The 22,629-nt window shown below is 41.1% G+C and overlaps 1 protein-coding gene across 4 annotated transcripts in view; it reads left to right on the forward strand.

Annotated features, from left to right (window-relative positions):
• Nucleotides 1-22,629, forward strand: part of LOC105478290 (sortilin related VPS10 domain containing receptor 1) — a 596,134-nt gene that overhangs the window by 559,652 nt on the left and 13,853 nt on the right. For all 4 annotated transcript variants that reach the window (XM_071069161.1, XM_071069160.1, XM_071069162.1 and 1 more), the window contains exon 24: nucleotides 6,959-7,058. In XM_071069161.1, coding sequence (XP_070925262.1) covers nucleotides 6,959-7,058 — 100 coding nt within the window. The remainder of the gene's footprint in view (nucleotides 1-6,958; nucleotides 7,059-22,629) is intronic.

A 22,629-nucleotide genomic window follows, 5' to 3' on the forward strand; every position in this document is an offset into this window, starting at 1 on the left:
CATCCCCAACTTCTATTTACCAGTTTATCAACCCCAAAGACAGTACCTCTGATCTGATTGCAACAGTGAGAGCTCCAGGTTCACAATTTGCACTGGTCTGACCTGTTTAAAGTGGGCATCTCTTAGCTAGTCCCTGCAGTCATGGGGATAATGTGCTGTCAGTGACAACTCAGATGTTTTATACCCTCCCTGAACCAAATGGACCAGGATTAGACAAGGACATGGATTCCTCAAAGAACAATGTGGGGAAGGGAGAGGGAATGCTGGGAGGCAAATGCAACTGACTTCCGGTGTCATAAATTATACAGAAATTTAAGACAAATGCAAAGCAAACCCAAACAACAGAAATGAACCCCCTGCTTTGAAGGCTGTACTCTAAATCTCAGCTGAAACTTGAGACGGGCTGTCCTTATGCCCTCATTTCACGCCTTGGCCCCTTTCTTGTAAAGGTGCAGTGCAGATCCCCCTGCAGTGAAAGAACTGGGATCCTAGGCAGATGTGTCCTAAAGAATAGGAGGGCAGGGCCCCAGCAAAGGACTCGCAGTCCTCCTTCCTTAGCTTCTTCTGAGAGCCTTCCTGGGGAGCAGCAATGCAGACTTGGATCGAGCTATCTTGTCTGTGAAATAAATTGAAAATTCTTCACAGTGAGAAGTACTTGACCCTGTTATCAGGGTGAGATGGGCTGGGTTAATCAAGTGACCTCTGTCTGGGAGGGTTCCACCAGCTTTTATTTAGGATCTCTGGAGTGAGTGAGAAAAGGCTTTCATGCTCTGAGCTGGGGGTCTCATCAAGGGTAGCACATGCTGCTGTCCTGAGGCCAGCCGCTCAGATGTGGAGCAAGCCCTGCCCCTCAAGCACCCCATTTCCTTGCTCCCCTCGGCGTCCTCAGGGGTGAACAAATTTGTTTCTGTCTCTCCTGTAGGGAGGAAAGACCACCATGCTCTATCGCAATTGTTTGTGATGCTGTGCTGGGGAGATAAGGAGCCTAGGTGTGTTTTCTTTCAGGATCCTTAAAGGACATTAGAACATCTAAAAAGAACAAAAAAGATGTGGAAAAAATGTCCACCACAAATACATATATATATATTTCTTCCTTGGCTGTTTTTATTACTCTACACGGTTGGCAGATGCAGAACCTGAAACCTAAGGAAGAAAGGAAAGGCAGATTTGAACAGGAAGCGGGGTGACAGCTTTTAAGAAATTAGAAATGTATTATGAAATGGAACTAATAATCTCTATTTTCTGCATATCCACACATTTTGCTTAGCAGTCTAGATCTTTTTAGCATGGGGAGTCGAATTATAAAAGTACTCTGGAATTTACAAGGAAGGCCACTGAAGTAGGAGAGCTATAATCAAAAGTGGAGCAGGTAAGAGGTGGACGAGAGCCAATGTGTCAGGAAGAGGTAGAGAGAAGCTTAAAGTGGGCGATGGGAAATCCAAAGGAAACACATATTTATGACTGATTTGTTTCTTCATGCACCATTATCCAGGAGACCTCTTAGGCACTTTAATCAGGCTAAATTTGTGTGTGTGTGTTTGTGTGTTATGAAGGAATGAAACTGAGCTACTGTTAATTAGAATTTAGTATTTAGCTCCATTGCTTCCCTGTCATTCAATGCAAAAAGTGTATGAATTGGGAAAGATCTTCCTCTGCTTAACACAAAAGGAGTATTCCTCAACTGCTACTTGAAGAGACTTTAATAGTGTGATGGAATCAAGATTGACCAACTGAGCCAGCTCCCAGGTCATCCCAGGCAATACCCTCTCCAAACATGGCAACAGAATGCTATTATGTTCAGTAAGATTTGCATTCCTCCTACCACCTTCAGAATAAATATTAGTATTTTGGTCCAGTGTCGCTCTGCCATTAATAAATTTGTCTAAGCACATTTGCATCTGTATTTTTACCTTGTACCACTTATTTGGGTTACATGTCCTATGAATTTATAAACTACTCTACTGTCCTTAAAACTTTTATTTTTTCATGTTTCAAGAATTGCCACTTTGCTTCTGATCATCTGGCAGTGTTTCTCCCTCCTGGTTTCATTGTAAATTGTTTAGGCATTGAATATGTTCTTTGTTTTTTTTTTTTTTTTTTTTTTTTTTTTTTTTTTGAGACGGAGTCTCGCTGTGTCACCCAGGCTGGAGTGCAGTGGCGCGATCTCCGCTCACTGCAAGCTCCGCCTGCCGGGTTTACGCCATTCTCCTGCCTCAGCCTCCCAAGTAGCTGGGACTACAGGCGCCCGCCCCTTGCCCGGCTAGTTTTTGTATTTTTTAGTAGAGATAGGATTTCACCGTGTTAGCCAGGATGGTCTTGATCTCCTGACCTCATGATCCGCCTGCCTCGGCCTCCCAAAGTGCTGGGATTACAGGCATGAGCCACTGCGCCCGGCCGAATATGTTCTTTGTGTGTTAGTCATCACTGTGTGGCTAAATATTTCCAGCCCACTGCTTTCGGGGTACATGATGGGGCTGTACCCATGAGTCTCTTCTGCTGGGGCAGAGCCTCAGGACTGTGGGAGCAGAAGTGATATGTGCCACTTCCAAGCCAAATTGTTCAAATGCACATTGTAGAATTTTGCTAGCTCCTTTTCCCTCTTGTGCTGTATGTAGTGAATGGAAATATTTGCGATGGCCGCTCCACCAGCCAGTGTCCCTGTGTGACTACAGTGAGCCCAACACCACTGCGTAGCTGCCATGAATACAATGTGTGAGCAAAAAATTGTCTTTTCTTGATTGAAGGCCCTGACCACAGCCATATCTAGTTGATTCTGAGTGTTGCATTCAATCTTCATCTTTTGTGAAGAAGACAATGAGGAACATTGGTGTTTTCCCTGTGGCAGGTCCCTCCCAAGACATCCTTTTGATGGTAGCTTTCGTAAAATTCAAATTGAGCCTCCACCGTCCTTTTGAGGGGTACTCTAAATGAAATGTAGGTTGCACTTGAATAATAGGCATATTTCACCAAATAGGCAGATACCAAGAATAATGTGTTGTTTCTATGGTGGTGATTGTTTAGCTGATGTGGAATAGAAAATGGACTGTGCTGGAAAGCAGCAGAAGAGGGATGACTGTGTACAGGATAAATGAAATTTGTTAAGACAACACGCTTTTCACCAGACAGAAAAAGAAAAAGAAATAAATTCAATTTGCTTTAGCAGGTTCAGTCTTCCTCCTAGAAATCACACGGTGTTTCACTTGAGTCTCTCTCGGGCAAGTGTTTTTCTTCTTGTTTAGGCTATTGCCATACTTTTCAGTAGAATGCAGTGTATTCTACTCCTTTCCATAGCCGAAGACTCTCCCAAACGTTACCCAGTTATGCAACTGGTGAACAGAAAGTGGCCCCTCTGAGGATGGTGTTAGGAAATTCCCACTCCTGTAGCCCGTATCAGTCACTGGATATTGGAACTGATGTTTTAACTTCGGGTACTTCACAGATGAATGAGAGAAGGCAGCATAATTAATAAAAGTGCTGTATTTTCTCATCTTGTAAACCTGTCTTGCCAGACGTCTCTCCAAGAGAAGTCTGTCAGCTTGTTCAAGGAAAATATTTTTAATGGAGATACTTTAGGATTAGGAGTCAAACAAAGCTAAAGTCTAGTCTCAACTCTTCAAATATTAACTGAATAAACTTTGGTATTTCCTTTAAGCTCCATGTTCCTTTCCATTGAAGATGCCAGCACTGACACCTAAGATGTACTCTGCTAGAAAAGATAGTAAGAAATAAGCAACTTTACCAAAATAGTGTTCACAGCATATATAATACACTTTAGAATATACGTAACAACTTGTAATCGTTTGAAAAAACACAGGATAAACACTTGTACAAGTGGTGTGGAAAACATAATATTGTCAAAATCTGTCAACAGTTTCATACTCATTTATTTCAGTAGAAAAGCACATGGTTCTAATTGAGATTATTCTTATATGCAATGTAAATTTCATTTAGTTTTGTTTCTTATGCAAATTTTTTCTCACAAAGCATGTGTTCATTGTTGAATGTCCTTTGATGCAAGTTAAATATATGAAACGTACTTTCTGTTACCAGATAATTTTTAAATTTAAATTTCCTTCTTAAAATTTTGTAAGTGATACAGATAGAGCCAATAAAACAATGTTATAAACCAAAAAAAACCAAGTAGTTAATTATTTTCACAAGGATCTTTCCTGGAGATTATAAATAAAAATATGGTATTTTGATAAACTCCATTTTCTGGTTTAGCTATTTGTATCTCTCACTTGAAGAGAAAACATTCTCAGTGATAAGAAACAAATATTGCGGCCAGGTGTGGTGGCTCACACCTGTAATCCCAGCACTTTGGGAGGCCAAGGCGGGCAGATCAGGATCACATGAGGTCAGGAGTTAGAGACCAGCCTGGCCAACGTGGTGAAACACCACATCTACTAAAAATACAAAAAAAAAAAAAAAAAAATGTAGCTGGGCATAGTGGCAGGCGCCCATAATCCCAGCTACTCAGGAGGCTGAGGCAGGAGAATCACTTGAACCCAGGAGGCAGAGGTTGCAGTGAGCCGAGATTGCGCCATTGCACTCCAGCCTGGGCGACAACAGCCAGACTCCGACTTCATCTCAAAAAAAAAAAAAGAAAAGAAAAAAAAAACAAATATGGCTGCACCTAGTTGAAAGTGGAAAGTGGAGAGTCTTTCTCCCACTTCCCTTTAGTCCATATGATAGATTTGGCAAAACAGTCTAATTCCTTAATTACTTTTGACAGGTCTTTCATATTTGAATAAAAAAATATTTTTCTGCAATTCTGTATCTGTGTGTGTGCATGTATGTGTGTGTATTTCATAGCTAAAACCTTTGTGATAGACCTCTAAAAATTCCACTGTCTGATTCCGACAAAGACTCTGCCAATTAAAAGGTAAGAACAGAGAGGAAAACCATTCTATGCAATCTGTGTTAGAAATCCACTTTTCCACTTCTCCTTCTGCTTCTCCTTCCCTCTCTCCTTCCCCCTCCCACTCCCCCTCCTTCTCTTCCCCTTCCTCCTCCTCCTCATCCTCCTCCCCTCCTCTTTTTTTTTTTTTTTTTTTTTTTTTTTTTTTTTTTTTTTTTTGAGTCAGAGTTTTACTCCGTCTCCCAGGCTGGAGTGCAGTGGCATGATCTTGGCTCACTACAACGTCTGCCTCCTGGGTTCAAGTGATTTTCTGGCTTCAGCCTCCCGAGTAACTGGGAGTACAGGTGTGCACCACCATGCCTGGCTAATTTTTTGTAGTTTTAGTAGAGACGGGGTTTCACCATGTTGCCTATGCTGGTCTCGAACTGCTGAACACAAGTGATCCACTCACCTCAGCCTCCCAAAGTGAGCCACCGTGCCCAGCCAGAAATCCACTTCTGTACACCTGGATCGTTCTGGATGATTCCCAGCACCCAAGAAAGGAAGTAGCCTAATATACAGAATAAAGTTGTTTTTGTTTTCAGCATACTTTTTTCACAATCTTGTTTTTCTGCATTGTTTGCTAAATTATGACATTTGAAAGGCTGGGTTTGCACTGGATCCCAGATGCTCAACAACTGGGCAGTGATGGTCATCCTCTGTTCCTGTTGTTCAGGAGAGAAGCTTATCTGTGGGGCAGTTCAGTTCTATCACCAATCAGGGGCTTCTGCAGGTGACTCTCTGCTTCCAAACTAAGCCATCAGGCCCTGCTTAACAAATAAAGGGATTAAAGGTGTTATTTTGGCAACTCACTGGAGTAAATAAAACTCAACAAATAGAAAAGGGAAAAAATTAATTTAATTAGCAGAATGATGGTCAGAAAGCATCTAATTAGACTTAAATAACATGTTAAGTAAAATAGTAAATTGATTATTAGAATATTAAAAATAAGGCTAGCAGACCAGATAAAAATAGTAGGAGTGGGCCGGGCGCGGTGGCTCACACCTGTAATCCTAGCACTTTGGGAGGCTGAGGCGGGCTAATCACAAGGTCAAGAGATCAAGACCATCCTGGCCAACATGGTGAAATCCCGTCTCTACTAAAAATACAAAAATTATCTGGGTGTGTTGGCTTACGCCTGTAGTCCCAGCTACTCAGGAGGCTGAGGCAGGAGAATCACTTGAACCCGGGAGGCAGAGGTTGCAGTGAGCCCAGATTGTGCCACTGCACTCTAGCCTGGTGACAGAGTGAGACTCTGTCTCAAATAATAATAATAATAAAATAATAGGGATGTTGTTATCCCCGTAACTTTTCAGAAATTCCTCAAAATTATAAAGGAAACAGCAAATGGAGCTAGGTTTTCTACTCTAAACAGACGAACAGGTTTACCTCATCCATAAAACCTTACCTTACACTATTTCTACCCAAATGAAGTTATTTGTCCCATGCTTGGGGATAAATATTTCATAGTCCAGACTTCCATGGGTCTGCCCAGTACCCGTGTATCAGCCTGAGGTACAGTTTAGATAATATTTATAAGCATGAAATAAAGGTTAGCCAATTTGTTACTTACATTATAGCTGTACTTTGTTTCAATTGTACATTTTAGCAGAACTATATTTACCATACAATAAATATTCATAAAGTGTTTTGTGAAAATCACATGGTTTGGGAAATAGAATGGAAGTAAAATGAATATATATGAATCTTATCAGAATGTGTAAATTGTATATACTTCTTTTAAGTCCTTATGCATAACAAATGTTCTCTCAAAAGACTAGGGGTAAATTTTCTAAGATCATTCAGAATAATTTTTAAAGAGTATAATTATTTTCATTCACTAACAGTTTCTCCTATTTTGTAGCAATTAGCACGTAAAGACAGGTCATGCTTAAAAATAATTGTATCTGCATATTCTGGAATTAATATAAACCTTATTTATATAACTCATGGGTATAATATTGTGATGCCTTAGTGAAAATAGTAAATATTTCTAAGCTTATTGGTTTGTAATCTGTGTAACACTTTTGGTGGCACTAACTATGCTTCTTTTTTCAGATATCAGAATTGCTGATCCACAAGCTCAACCAAAACTCAGTACACTTCGAGCTGAAGCCAGGAGTCCGAGTCTTCGTCCATGCTGCTCACTTAACAGCAGGTCAGTGTCCATGTCCCTGGGTTCTGGCTGGTGGCTCTGGCAAAGGGAATCCCAGTCTGTGCTTCCTTCCTCATAAAAAGGCTAGATGGTAACAGTGCTAGTCAGAAATCAGATCAGTCATCAGATCTTGAACGTTGTCTTGCTTGGTGTTTCTGCCTCAATGGAGAACCAGTTAAAAAACAGAAAAAGGTGACACTTTTGGCTGGGCTCAGTGGCTCACGCCTGTGATCCCAGCACTTTGGGAGACTGAGGTGGGTGAATCACTTGAGGTCAGGTGTTTGAGATCAGTCTGATCAACATGGTAAAAACCCATCTGTACTAAAAATACAAAATATAGCCAGGCGTGGTGGCACATGCCTGTAGTCCCAGCTCCTTGAGAGGCTGAGGCAGGAGAATCGCTTGAACCTGGGAGGCAGAGGCTGCAGTGAGCCGAGATCACGCCACTGCACTCCAACTTGGGTGACCCAGTGAGAAGGTAGTATTTTATACTTAGTCTCTGGCAAAAACTGTCAGAGAACCGCTTAGATACATCTCACATGAAAGCATGCTTCATTTATCTCATCAGAAATCTTGAAAATAACATTAACAAATACATTTGTGGGGGTCTTTCTGCAAAGTCTTATTTTCAACATATTCATATTACAAATCATTTGCTTTCTTTAAGTTTCAGGGATAATGTAACACAGTAGAGATAGCAGGAACTTAGGAGTGGTACAGGGCCATACCCAGGAACTGAACCTGGAATTGGTCAGGATCTTACAATTTACTTAATGTCATTGAGCTTCCATCTCTTCACCTGAAAAGGTGGTGGTGAGGATGGCGGATCCTCCTTCTAAGCTGATAGAGAGTTTCAATGACAACACAAGTAACTTAGAATAGATGATAACACAAGTAGCTTAGAATAGTTTTCAATGATAACACAAGCACTTAGGAACAGATATTGTTGTGATATATTAATAATAAATTAACAATGTTTATTGAGTACTTTTTTTTGCAGAGTACCATGCTGGTGCTCCATGGAGTACAAACACCTGTGAAAAGTGGTCTTCGTCTTCATAGAACTTATAACCTGGTTGTGGTGTGGGGAAGTTCGGTGTAGCAATGGCAGTGGTACTGTGGGATGGGAAGAACAGGCAGCGGAGAGTAGTCAATGAGCAAACTGCATACATGCTTATATAGAGAGAGACTATGTAACATATTTAAGCACTTGGATTCTTTTTTTCCAGTCAGAACATTGGTTTCAATCTTGGCTTTGTTACTGACTATGTAATCCTGGGAAAGACATTTAACTTCTGTGTGTCTCAGAGATGGTAATAGCATCTCTGCCAGTGGGATTGTGTGAAGACTAAGTTAATTCAGGTAACGCACTTAGCATAGTGTCTGAAAGATAGCTTTAAAATTCATTTTTATTGTTATTAGCAACTAAAGCTGTATAAGAAATTTAAAGCAGAGATGAGTTATATCCTGTCAAAATGATACCGTATTGTTTCATGGAGTAGTGGTTTCGAGGAAGAACCTTAAAGGATGGATAGGATTAAATGCAGGAGGTCATTCTAAGCACCAAGGAAGTAAAGCCTAAAGGGCTCTGGGCATGCTGAATAAATAAATGAGGATAAAAAGTAGCTATTACCAGCACCATACTCTGGTTTCCTGGAGATTTCACGAGGCACTGCTAGGTCTAGCGGAAGGCCAAGCAGGCTGACCACTGACCTCTCACCCTCTTGGATTTTATATTTTTTCTTTATTGGATTTCATGGAAGATTTTATTGTTCTTGTTGTTTTTTCAATCCCACTATTTAAAGTCACTGTTACTCAGCATGGGATATGGAGGTGTGGAGGGTGAAAACGTGCCAGGGTGCACCGTTTTTACTTACTTTAGCGAGTAAGCCATCAAAGGTCTGGGAAGCCATCGAGACCTTTGAACAGAAGTATGATTCAGAGCATCCCTTGAAAAAGATGACTGTAAGGAGCAGGAGGATTGAGTAGGGCTCAATTCCTATTCTGCATCTTGTCATCCTAACACATCCATTGAACAGACACTTACTGAGTGCCTGCCTACACTGGGCCAAGCAATGTTGTCAACACTGGGGATAGAGTCTCTGCCCTCATAAACTACTATTGTTGGTCAAAGCCGCTTTCTGAATCATATGCTGGTGAAAATTATCTGAAGAAAAGACCAACTTAGGGCATTTGGTGGTCTTGACTGGCCCTTTCCTACCCAGAATGTTGAGCTTTGGTGTTTGGTGAGTGGGGTTAGCACATGGCAGAGGCACACGTGACTAGTTGTATGGGAGAATGATTCCAGAAACAAGAGTTATAGTCATCCTGATAGCCGAGCCACTGACAAATGTTGTCAACTGAATAGAAAGTAACCATTGAACATCGGTTTAAAAAGATTCACTGATTTATTTAATCTAATCAGACCATCGAGCCTGTTTAGGTAGCTGACTGAACTTCATCAGCCACTACTTGTTCCCTTTGAGTTTAGAAATTAAAACAACTAAGCCATACTGAGGTCTGGGTTTGAAGGGATGTGGCCAACTTTTCTATCCTTCGTGATGCAAAATTTGCTTTTACAGCATAAGCAGCCTTTGAATGAACACTATCTTTAGGCTTGATGTATCAGAAAACAGTGCCTCCCTCTGTTGAACAGGAGAGCATTGGAGGTCAAGCTAGGCCTGGAACTAACCCTACTTCTCCCATTCTTCAATTCTGGAGGCCACTCACATTTCACTCTTTTTCTTCCTTCCATACTTCTCTTCCATCTGTGTCTGGTTTTTATTTAACGATTATTGCATTATGCTCTAATGATGGTTCAGATCGTTTTTGGAAGATAGTGAATGTTCCCGCCACAAAGAAATGATAAATGATTGAGATGATGGATGTGTTAATTACCCCGATCTGATCACTATGCTTATGTATCTCAGCATCACTATGTACCCCATGAATATGTATAATTGTTATGTGCGAATTTAAAACAATTTAAAAGATTGATATGTTACCATATTTAACTTTAGGGAGAAGTGGGTTGTAAAAAAAAAAAAAAGGAAATCTTATTTTAAATGTTACTTAAGAACACTTTCTTCAGTGACAAATGGTTTAGAGCTGGGATCAAGCTGAAATATTGAGATCAAAAAGTGGGTAATTAGCTGAGACTGGTTTGGCCAGTAGGCTTGGCCAGAAAAACTGAATACAGCAAAGGCATCCAAAGGTCCTTGGATTTATAGCTCCCTGTGGGAAAGGAAGTCAATTCCTGATAACCATGAGACGTTAATCCCACTGGTAAAAACTCCAGATTGCAAAAGATAATGCAAAGTTGGAAGAACTGAAAAATGTTTTCAATTCATGTTTGTAGTTTATTATATAACTAGGAGTTTCGGAAGCAGGACTGAGATTCCTGAGAAGAAGGACTGGCAAAAGGGAGGTATAATTTGGGGACCCAGATATGCACACTGAGATATGAAGAACCCCTTGCAATATAGGTGTGTGTAACACAAAGTCACCAAAGGAAAAAAAAAAAAAAGTCCATTTCCAAGTAAAAGCCCAATCTTAGCCTGGACCAATTTCGAGAGAGTGAGAAAATTATTTGACTTCCAACCATCGTAGAAATCTTTCCTGTTAGTTTTGATAGTAGGGTCTTTCGGCTATGTAATTCCAAACCTGATCCACTGGCATTATTGAGTTTGCTGTCCTGGCTAGTTCAGCAACTGGAGTAGATATAGATGTATATGTGGAAAATTAGCTCCAGTTTGGTAAGTAAACAAAGATAATTTCCTGGGTTAATGGAAAAACTGGAAACTTTGTCTTGGAAACTGTTGGTATACTAAGTTTGGCTATGCTGGTCATAACGCATTAGAGCTGTCAGGGTCTACAGGAACACAGTCACTCAGGGCTCGATTTTCATATGCAAAAGACACACCTGTCAACTGCAACAACAATTGTGATAAGGAAGTAAAATATGTGAGGGATCTGGGATCTGTTTCCTGTTGGTGATTGCTCCTAAGTTACCTCTAGCTACCTGATTAAAAGAAAAAAAGCAAAAAAACTATTTGAATAGGGTAGTAGACCCTACATATACAAAAAAACAGTGCAGGGGATTCCCCTTTCACTCATGGAAAGCTTGGCACTTTGGTAGGGTATCAGTGGGCTGAGACACTTACCACAGTTTTGTTTCTTTTTTTTTTTTTTTTGAGATGGGGTCTAACCCAGTCCCCCAGGCTGGAGTGCAGTGGTGTGATCTCGGCTCACTGCAACGTCTGTCCCCTGGGCTCAAGCCATCCTCCCTCCTCAGCCTCCCAAGTAGCTGGGACCGTAGATTCACGCCACGATGCCTGGCTAAGATTTTTTGTGTTTTTGGTAAAGACAGGGTTTCACCATGTTGCCCAGGCTGGTCTCGAACTCCTGAGCTCAAGTGATCTGTCTGCCTCAGCCTCCCAAAGTGCTGGGATTACAGGCATGAGCCACCACAGTTGCTTTTATTAGGTTGAAATTAACACATGAATATTTGGGTGGCTAGGAAGAGAAGGAGAAGGAAGCCTGAAAAAAAAAAAGAGAGAGAGAAACAGTGGGGAGGAGTATTAGATGCAGAACTTCCGCCTCAGCTCTATTTCTCTTTCTCTCATTCCCCCTGTAGGCCGGGGAAAATAAAAATTCAAAGGAAAAAAAAAAAGGAAGAACCATTGTTAGCAACATTTCATGTCTCATAAGCAGGATTGCTAATACCTTCCCAGGGACCATTACAACATGCTGCTGCATCCCATTAATTGCTCAGCAGATGTTCAGCAGCCTTCTTTTAAAAATGTTTGAGCCAGAGTATGTTGTTGGTGAGAGAAGCAAATGCATAATTTGGTTTGTCTCCAAGGAAAAAGAACTGTCTCTTTTCAAGAATTTGCTAGCCTAATTTTGGTTTTCAAATTCAGTTCCCTATTTGCTTTTATGGGAACACAAGGAAAGCATTTGCAGATACCTGAATGTCATTAGAGACTGGAGTGTGTTTGCTCCCCACCCACCAACATGTTCCATTTGGGAATTCATTAACTGTGGCATCTAAGCTGAGCTAAATTTTGAATGTAGTCCTCGTTTTGTTCCTAGCCATTCCTATGCTTCTTGGTTTTCAGGCAGTTTTTCTTAAGGGTCTAACCACTCCTGACAGGTATGTTTCTGAAATTCTCTTTGCAGAAAGGAGAGACTTAACCCCGTATGAGAATAAGGGAAAACGAAAAGCATGTTATCCAGAAGGTTGAGGGAGGGTTATGGCCTGAGTGGCTCCCTTTGACTTTTAGTACCTGATGGCAGCTGGCATCCATGTTTAGCAAACAAAGGCTATGATGTTGCAAAAACAATACAAAGAGGTGGAAAAGGGAATAGAAAGCAATCAAGCTAGTGTTAGACTGGAAGCACTGCTGTCTTGACCAAAGGGTACCTCTATTCATGATGTTCCGGATTGGAATATTTCTTTTTTTTTTTTTTTGAGACGGAGTCTCGCTCTGTCTCCCAGGCTGGAGTGCAGTGGCGCGATCTCGGCTCACTGTAAGCTCCGCCTCCCGGGTTCACGCCATTCTCCTGCCTCAGCCTCCCGAGTAGCTGGGACTACAGGCGCCCACAACCGCGCCCGGCTAATTTTTTGTATTTTTAGTAGAGACGGGGTTTCACCGTGGTCTCGATCTCCTGACCTTGTGATCCGCCCGCCTCGGCCTCCCAAAGTGCTGGGATTACAGGCGTGAGCCACCGCGCCCGGCCCCGGATTGGAATATTTCTCCCCACTTCTTCACCTATTTCCCCTTGTCTACCTGTACTTTAAAAAGGCTCAGCTCAATGCCAACATTTGCATGACATCTTTCCAGAGACATTTGCCTAGACAACATCTTTCCCTTGTCTGAAATCACATGGATTTTTAGATCTCTATCTGTCTGATGATGATAATGATCATTACCATCACCTTTTGAATCACTCCTATTTAATTTCTTGTGATCACATCTTTATATCATCTTCTTCATATATCTTTATATCATCTTCATCCTTATACCTAGCAAATAACTTACACATATCAAGTGCTTAACAAATATTGTTTTTATAAATAATTATATGCATAATTTATAGCTTGCAGAGATATATTTAAAATCCCATTCCTGCAGTTAACCTTCAGATCCAGTTTATTCAGTTTATTCATTTGTGAACCTGTCTCCAAGACATGCTACTTCTTTTCAAATAACCGGTGAGTGGAGATTTGCATTCATTTATACAATAAGCATCTAGGGAATCTAGGGAATCTCTGTTTTTTTGTTTTTGTTTTTTTTTTTTTTTTTTTTGAGACAGAGTCTCACTCTGTCGCCCAGGCTGGAGTGCAGTGGTGCGATCTCAGCTCACTGCAAACTCTACCTTCTGGGTTCACGCCATTCTCCTGCCTCAGCCTCCCGAGTAGCTGGGACTAGAGGAGTCTGCCACCACGCCCAACTAATGTTATGTATTTTCAGTAGAGACTGGGTTTCACCATGGTCTCCATCTCCTGACCTTGTGATCCACCCACCTCAGCCTCCCAAAGTGCTAGGATTACAGGCTAGCCACTGCGCCCGGCCCCGGCAGGTGTTCTTTAAATACACATTGTAATTGTTTATATACACATTGTGGGGAGTGGGCAGCTGAAAGAAAATTGGGCCCATCCTTCCTGGGGTTCTATGTCCCAGAATGAGAGATCTGAGAGAGAATGGGAGAAGGACTGGCAGGAGACTGTTACCAGGAGAGACTGAATCACTGGTCCTTATCTTATTGCTGTGGCTGCTGGAAGACAAGGTTTCAGTATCAGAGCAGCTTCACTTCATGTCATAGCTCGTGGTCACACACCTTGGACTACACCCTCTTCACCTTAACAAACCAGCTAAACCTTCTTCACATCTTTTGTGATGCCTCCCTTGTCCTCTCCATCTCTCATGTATGCAATTGCCCTGGCCTTATGTATCATATGTCTTAAAAACAATAATGGGCTGAGTGCACTGGCTCATGCCTGTAATACCAGCACTTTGGGAGCATGAGGTGGGTGGATCACCTGAGGTCAGGAGTTCGAGACTAGCCTGACCAACATGGTGAAATCCCATCTATGTCAAAATTACAAAAATTCGCCAGGCATGGTGGCATGCAGCTGTAGTCCCAGCTACTCGGGAGGCTGAGGCACAAGAATCACTTCAACCTAGGAGGCAGAGGTCGCAGTGAGCTGAGATCGTGCCACTGCACTCCAGCCTGGGCAACAGATTGAGACTCCATCTCAAAACAGAAACAAAAACATAAAACAGCTATGATGACATTTTAGAGAGAGGTTTTCTAGCAAGAATCTGGAAGGCTCTGAATCCATCGCAAACCATTTGATCCATAGAGTTACTTGTGGAAAAACAAACCTGAGCTGTTAACAAAATATCCCTAAAATGCCAGTAGTTTTCTCATTGCCTCTAGTAACTTGAAATTTACTCAAGGGCAGGATCCATTTCAGATTTATCATCTTATTCTTCACATGACTCTATGCCTTACATTGCAATTATTCCTTTAAACCTATAGTTTATCAGGGGATATGAGATGAGTGAGGGCCCTCACTCACACCGAGCTAGCTAGACCTGAGGCACAAATACTAGTTGCATGAGACTTTACTAAATTCTACATGAGGAGAATGAAAAGATATTCTATGCAGAAGATTCAATAAAGTCGAGTCTTTAAGGTTGAATAGGAATTCACCAAAAAGAGAGCAAATAAGCATTGCAGGTTGAGAGGCCAGGTGGCACAAAGGCACAAAAAGGTGGGATTATATGGTTTCTGTATAAAATTATGTGTTGTCTGACATGGATTGGGGCTTCTAGATATGTACCCTCAAATATTCATAATTAGTATATTTACTGAGGGTAAAATTATGAGCAGAGGGAGAGGGATACAATTCAGGAAAAATAATATGCTGGTATATTATAAACTTTGTTTTCCATCATCCATTGTGTGCTAATGAAGAAATTTTATGCTGGGTGTTGTGGCTCACGCCTGTAATCCCAGCACTTTGGGAGGCTGAGGCGGGTGGATCACGAGGTCAGGAATTCGGGACCATCCTGGCGATCACGGTGAAAACCCGTATCTACTAAAAATACAAAAAAAAATTAGCCAGGCGTGGTGGACGGTGCCTGTAGTCCTAGCTACTCAGGAGGCTGAGGCAGGAGAATGGCATGAACCCAGGAGGCGGAGCTTGCAGTGAGCGGAGATTGCGCCAGTGCACTCTAGCCTGGGCGACAGAGCGAGACTCCATCTCAAATAGAAAAAGAAAAAAAAAAGAAGTTTTATCAATGCAAATTTGAGATTATAAGGTATAATGAATTTGGAAAATGAAAAAAAAAAGGCTGCTAGAAGGATTTTGGTGTTTTTTTTTTTCCTTTAATAATAGGTTTGGGTAAAACTCCATTATCATTTCTCTTTTTAACACACAGAAATTTACAACTCAAGTTGCAAGATATGGTAATTTTATTTAGTTGAGATAGAGACCTGGAAGGAGGAGCTTTTTTTTTTTTTTTTTTTTTTGGTTGTCAAAGAAGATAAATCTGGTGGTTCATGTTAGGTTGGATGTCCTCAAACATATAAGTGAAAAACCCCAGCAGGAAGCTGGAAATGGGGAGTGGAAACTCAGGTGAGAAGACCAGGACCAGAATATACATTCAACTATGAGCTTTAGTTTACCATGTCATAGCAGATAATCAGGTGAGGGGAATCTACAGACAGGTGATACGTTAAAGCCTTAATTGCTGGTTGAAATATTTCAAGCTCTATCAAACCCTGTATCTTTGTTCTCATGAGAACCCTGGGTCATGAGTCAATTTAGTCCTTTTATTTGGTGGGGAGAAGGAGGGAGTGGGGAATGACCTGAAAACCTGTTGACTCTTCTAAGGCAGAATAGGTAAGGTTTTCCATGAGAACAGAAAGTAAAAAGAGGGTAAGCAAGGGGCAACACTGACCTTTTATTTGGGAAGGCAAAAGCCTAACTAGATGGATACTTCCTGAATAGCAAATAACAACCCTTTAGGGATTATTTGCACTTCGTAAGAGTTACGTACTGGGCAAATGAAATGCAATTTGGGTGGTGGGACTTCTGCTCCAAGTACAAAGTCAGGGAGCTGACTAGTTCCCTCAAAGCATTTGAGATACGTGAAACCTCACCCCATAGTTAGAAAACTCTTTCCAACTCAGGATGGGAGATATCTGCTATAAATAGCAGTTGTTCTCAAACGTGACTTTACATTGCAATTAACTTAGGATGTTTTATAAAAATAGAGATTTTCCAAGCCTCACCACACAGAGTGAAGAATCCCAAGGAGCCAGGAATCTTCATTTTTAGCAAGCTCCCCCTAATGATGCTTATGATGGTGGCCTCATCACCAGTCTCAGCAACCACTGTTCACCAGCCTTTCACAGACAGAAATCCATCTGCATAACAAGGAAAGGTGAACGACTATCTCCAGTAATAAATCTGATTTACAACTCAAGGCATCCACTAAAACAGAAGCATGAATTAAACAAGAAGAGCCTGTGATATTAAGTACATGAGGAAATTAGTAATAAACATTAAAATCTAATTTCTTGGAATATTTGGAGCTTACCTAATTGGCAGAATGGGCAAATGACAGTGAGTAAGGGGGAGAAAATGAAACATACCCCTGAATCTGGGGCATATTAAATCCATAATCTAGATGAATGACAAAGGCCAGCCAAGAGCTGTGGCCATGAAGCATTTGAAACATGATTAAAGTGTGAACTGGAATCTTAATGGCAGATGTAATTGAACAGCCATGAGTTTTATGAGAGTTAAACAAATAATATTATCTAGATGCTGTGCATGGGCCAGTGTGAGCATAAAATGATATAGCTACATTTCACTATATTTCTGTACATATTTCAGAATTCAGAGGTTGCCGTATCCTGGGCTTTCCAGTTTGGTCACTGTTCATCTGGAGTTCTGGATACATGTGAAAAAAATGGTAAAGGGTTAATATTTATCAAAGGAAGAGCCTCAAACCTCAAGTTAAATAAAAAGCATGACAAAAATGATACACAGGAACATTGCTTCCATCCCCTCCTGTCTGTCTATCAGTTGCCTTATTTAAGCTGCTCAGTTTAGGAAAACTGTCCTTTGTCAAGGGTATGTGTGGGTTTTTTAATAAAACTGTTATCTTGTGTTATCTTGGCCTCTATGGCTGCTGCTGACTGGTTTAATTTCTTTTGCAGGTGTAATAAAAAGATGTTATCACAGAGATATTAGAGAATTAATATTTCCAGGCTTCGGTTGCTACCACTGGATGTGTTATGAGTAAATTTGGGAGGGAATAAGAAACTTCAAATTTCAACCTAGGTCGTGATACATTATGAATTCTGCACTACAGTTTCACATTGAGAAAAAGACTTTCCACTTGAAGGGAGAATTACCATTCGTCAAGAAGCTTTAGAAACCTACAGTATAATCTAAGCCACAACATTATGGATGCAGATGCCAAATAGGAGTTGTGGAACTCTGAACTGTAAAGAGAAGTAAATTGTTGCAATAACATTTTCCATTTAGGGATGAAATTAGTACTGGTGAAATTCTTCCACAGCCAAGAAGTTTATCTGTCTCTTTAATTTCTGGTCACCGTATTATCTACATAGTAATCATTTACAAGTCTTCTTTAAGTAAAGCCGTGGTACCAATAGTTTTCTTCCTTTTATTTTTCCCCCAAAATAAATATATTTTTTTATCTTCAAGTAATTGGGTAGTTTCACAGATACATAGACCCAGTGACTTTTCATAGTTATTTAATCATTATGGTGTTAGGATTTATCATGTAGGTATATATCTAAATATATCCCTCCCCACAATATGATTAAATGTGATATTTTCATCTACCTATCAGGGTGCAGCAATGAGGTTACTCGTTGGCTTTTTTTAGACACAGGATCTAGTTCTGTGATCCAGTCTGGAGAGCAATGGCACATCATAGCTCACTACAGCCTTAAACTCCTGGGCTCAAGAGATCTGCCTGCCTCAGCCTCTAGAGTAGCTAGGACTACAGGCACGCACCACCACACCCAATTAATATTTTTATTTTCTGTAGAGACAGGGTGTTGCTATGTTGACCAGGTTGATCTCAAACTCTTGGCCTCAGGAGATTCACCCACTTCAGCCTCCCAAAGCATTGAGATTGCAGGCATGAGCCACCATGCCTGGTCTAGCTTCTAATAAATTATTTCTTCACTATTTTTTTTTCTTCTGAGATTACGGGAGACCATAAAAGGGGCTGAAATTACCATAGGGTAACTAGACTGAGTTAGCCAGGCTAGAGGATATGTATGGAAACTCTTGGTCAGAGAATGGTCAGCAAGGAACAGTCAGATGAACAGAAACGGGCACAAACATGCATCAGAAATGGTTTCCCAGGGGAAGGCAAGGCAGATAGTCAAGAGAAATCAGTTAAAAGAAAAAAAAGTGAAAGAAAGGGGAAGCATAACACATGTAAAATACAGGGAAGATGCCAGAACATAGGACAAGCTACCCTTTAGACACCAAATGTCTTATACCTAGAGTGATCAGGACTGTCCTGGGTTATCTATGCTGTATCAGCGTAAGCTTTAATAGCACCCCCTTTCATTCTTTTTTTTTTTTTTTTTTTTAAGACGGAGTCTCGCTCTGTCACCCAGGCTGGAGTGCAGTGGCCGGATCTCAGCTCACTGCAAGCTCCGCCTCCCGGGTTCATGCCATTCTCCTGCCTCAGCCTCCCGAGTAGCTGGGACTACAGGCGCCTGCCACCTCGCCCAGCTAAGTTTTTGTATTTTTAGTAGAGACGGGGTTTCACTGTGTTAGCCAGGATGGTCTCGATCTCCTGACCTCGTGATCCGCCCGTCTCGGCCTCCCAAAGTGCTGGGATTACAGGCTTGAGCCACCGCGCCCGGCCTCCCCTTTCATTCTTAAAGTGTCTTATCTTCGAAAATAATACGTATGGTCTTCTTACTTTTACTCTGCCACCCTGAGAGTAGGGATAGAAGTCTATACCAAAAATTGGCTAATGTGGAGCCCAAAGGTAATAATTGGCAATTGAATGTTTAGCCAATTGAAAGAGACTTTTGAGGAAAGTAAATAAGCTGTTGCTATGTAACAAACCACCTAGAAGTTCAGTGGCTTAATAGTAAACATTTATTATTGCTTATGCATCTAGTCTTACCTATGTTCACTAGTCTGTCTGCAATTAGCTATGGGTTGTTGGTTAGGGAGCTCTGCTGATCTTGGCTGGTCTGTCTCACATGTTATGGGTCAGCTGCCTGCAGGCCGCTCTAGCATGCCTTGGTTAGAATAATTAACCTGGCTTCTACATGGCCTTTCATCGTTTGACTGTTCTAGGCTTGCTCACACATGGCAATGGTAGAATTCCAAGAGAAAAAGCAGAGGCACACCATTGCTTCCATTGCATTCCATTGCCACATGCAGATTATAATGATAGCTCAGATTCAAGGCATGAAGAAACAGATTTTACCTCTTGGTGAGACAAGTTTCAAACTCATTGCACAAGGCTTAGACACAGAGAAGGGTAGAAGATTGAGCCAGCAATGTAATCCATATCTACATGAGGCTGACTGCTCACTTAGGGGAGATTTGAGATGCTTTTAGGTAGTTTAAAAAACTTTCTTCTGGAGTCATCTCCAGATTGAGCTACTATCAACAGCAAAGGGGCACATTTGTGTGTGTGTGGCGGGGGGACGGTATTTTTGCTTTGTTTTAGTGATCCAGAGAATATAAAAGTCAGGCATGCCCTAAAGATAGGACTGGAAGTTTTATAAGTGAGAATAACAGGGCCTGCTATGCAGTATTCTCAAACTGTTATACATAATAATTACCCGTGTACCTTGTCACATATATGGATTTTGGAGACCTACTCTCAAAGACTATACATCTTTTTTTCTTTTTTTTGAGACAGATTCTCGCTGTGTCCCTCAGGCTCGAGTGCAGTGGCGCAATCTCGGCTCACTGCAAGCTCTGCCTCCCGGGTTCATGCTATTCTCCTGCCTCAGCCTCCTGAATAGCTGGGACTACAGGTGCCCGCCACCACACCCGGCTAATTTTTTTTGGACTATACATATTTTTTTCAAGTGAAGCCTAGGAAGCAATATTCTCACAAGTGTTCCAAGTAATTCTGATTCAGGTAGTCCGTAAACTACACTTTGAGGAATATTTCACATAATAGCCAGGAATCATCACCTTCCAACCCTAGAAAACCAAAAGTCATTCTTCTCTTCTTGTCTATTATGATGATGCTTGCTCTTGGAGTTACTGATGTTTGTCATTACTTGGCTAAGTGACCTCAACTCCCTGTCACTGGATACTCACCCTCAGATTAAATTCTGAAGGTGAAGACTCACCCTCAGATTAAATTCAGAAACAATGCTTCACTAGTCATTAGAGCTACTAAAGGATAAACTGAGATGCATTAAAATGTTGAAGAGTTTATTTGAGCAAATAATGATTCATTAATCAGTTAGCACCAGACCACAGTTGATTTAAGGCTCCCTAAAAGGCATGAAGCTTTTATGGGGTGAAGATGAAAGCTAGGCAAAGAAAATATTTGATTGGTTAAAACAGAGCAATAGCCTTCTTTGGATCATTCTAGTAGAAAGTCCCTCATTACATTTTAGTTAGTGGTTTCTAATTGATTAAGCTTAAGTTTCGTTTTCCTAGAATATGACTGTTTACTTGGATTTTGGTTTGCTTACATAGGAACCCAGGACTCCAGAGCTGCCTCAGTCTAATGGCCTCCCAATTGGCTACTTTAACAAGAGACTTCCCTGGAAATTCCCACCTAGTCTGTTCTGCAGTCTTGTGGCTTTATACCAATAACGTAGCAAACTTTAAGACTCTCATGATTGGATTTGTTTCTAAATGGAGGAAAGGCCCATTGGACAACCGAGAGTTCTCTGTAAATAGAAGCCTTTCTGCCCATTCTGCATTCTGCATAAACTTTCTCTGTGCTATTCCCATATCACTGTAATTCTTTTTTTTTTTTTAATTTATTTATTATTATTACACTTTAAGTTCTAGGGTACATGTGCATAACGTGCAGGTTTGTCACATATGTATACTTGTGCCATGTTGGTGTGCTGCACCCATCAACTCGTCAGCACCCATCAACTCGTCATTTACATCAGGTATAACTCCCAATGCAATCCCTCCCCCCTCCCCACTCCCCATGATAGGCCCCGGTGTGTGATGTTCCCCTTCCCGAGTCCAGGTGATCTCATTGTTCAGTTCCCACCTATGAGTGAGAACATGCGGTGTTTGGTTTTCTGTTCTTGTGATAGTTTGCTAAGAATGATGGTTTCCAGCTGCATCCATGTCCCTACAAAGGACACAAACTCATCCTTTTTGATGGCTGCATAGTATTCCATGGTGTATATGTGCCACATTTTCTTAATCCAGTCTGTCACTGATGGACATTTGGGTTGACTCCAAGTCTTTGCTATTGTGAATAGTGCCGCAATAAACATACGTGTGCATGTGTCTTTATAGCAGCATAATTTATAATCCTTTGGGTATATACCCAGTAATGGGATGGCTGGGTCATATGGTACATCTAGTTCTAGATCCTTGAGGAATCGCCATACTGTTTTCCATAATGGTTGAACTAGTTTACAATCCCACCAACAGTGTAAAAGTGTTCCTATTTCTCCACATCCTCTCCAGCACCTGTTGTTTCCTGACTTTTTAATGATCGTCATTCTAACTGGTGTGAGATGGTATCTCATTGTGGTTTTGATTTGCATTTCTCTGATGGCCAGTGATGATGAGCATTTTTTCATGTGTCTGTTGGCTGTATGAATGTCTTCTTTTGAGAAATGTTCATATCCTTTGCCCACTTTTTGATGGGGTTGTTTGTTTTTTTCTTGTAAATTTGTTTGAGTTCTTTGTAGGTTCTGGATATTAGCCCTTTGTCAGATGAGTAGATTGCAAAAATTTTCTCCCATTCTATAGGTTGCCTGTTCACTCTGATGATAGTTTCTTTTGCTGTGCAGAAGCTCTTTAGTTTAATGAGATCCCATTTGTCAATTTTGGCTTTTGCTGCCGTTGCTTTTGGTGTTTTAGACATGAAGTCTTTTCCCATGCCTATGTCCTGAATGGTACTACCTAGGTTTTCCTCTAGGATTTTTATGGTATTAGGTCTAACATTTAAGTTTCTAATCCATCTTGAATTAATTTTCGTATAAGGAGTAAGGAAAGGATCCAGTTTTAGCTTTCTACTTATGGCTAGCCAATTTTCGCAGCACCATTTATTAAATAGGGAATCCTTTCCCCATTTCTTGTTTCTCTCAGGTTCGTCAAAGATCAGATGGCTGTAGATGTGTGGTATTATTTCTGAGGACTCTGTTCTGTTCCATTGGTCTATATCTCTGTTTTGGTACCAGTACCATGCTGTTTTGGTTACTGTAGCCTTGTAGTATAGTTTGAAGTCAGGTAGCGTGATGCCTCCAGCTTTGTTCTTTTGACTTAGGATTGCCTTGGAGATGCGGGCTCTTTTTTGGTTCCATATGAACTTTAAAG

The sequence above is a fragment of the Macaca nemestrina genome, chromosome 9 (genome assembly GCF_043159975.1).
Source record: "Macaca nemestrina isolate mMacNem1 chromosome 9, mMacNem.hap1, whole genome shotgun sequence".
Taxonomy (NCBI): Eukaryota; Metazoa; Chordata; class Mammalia; order Primates; family Cercopithecidae; genus Macaca; species Macaca nemestrina.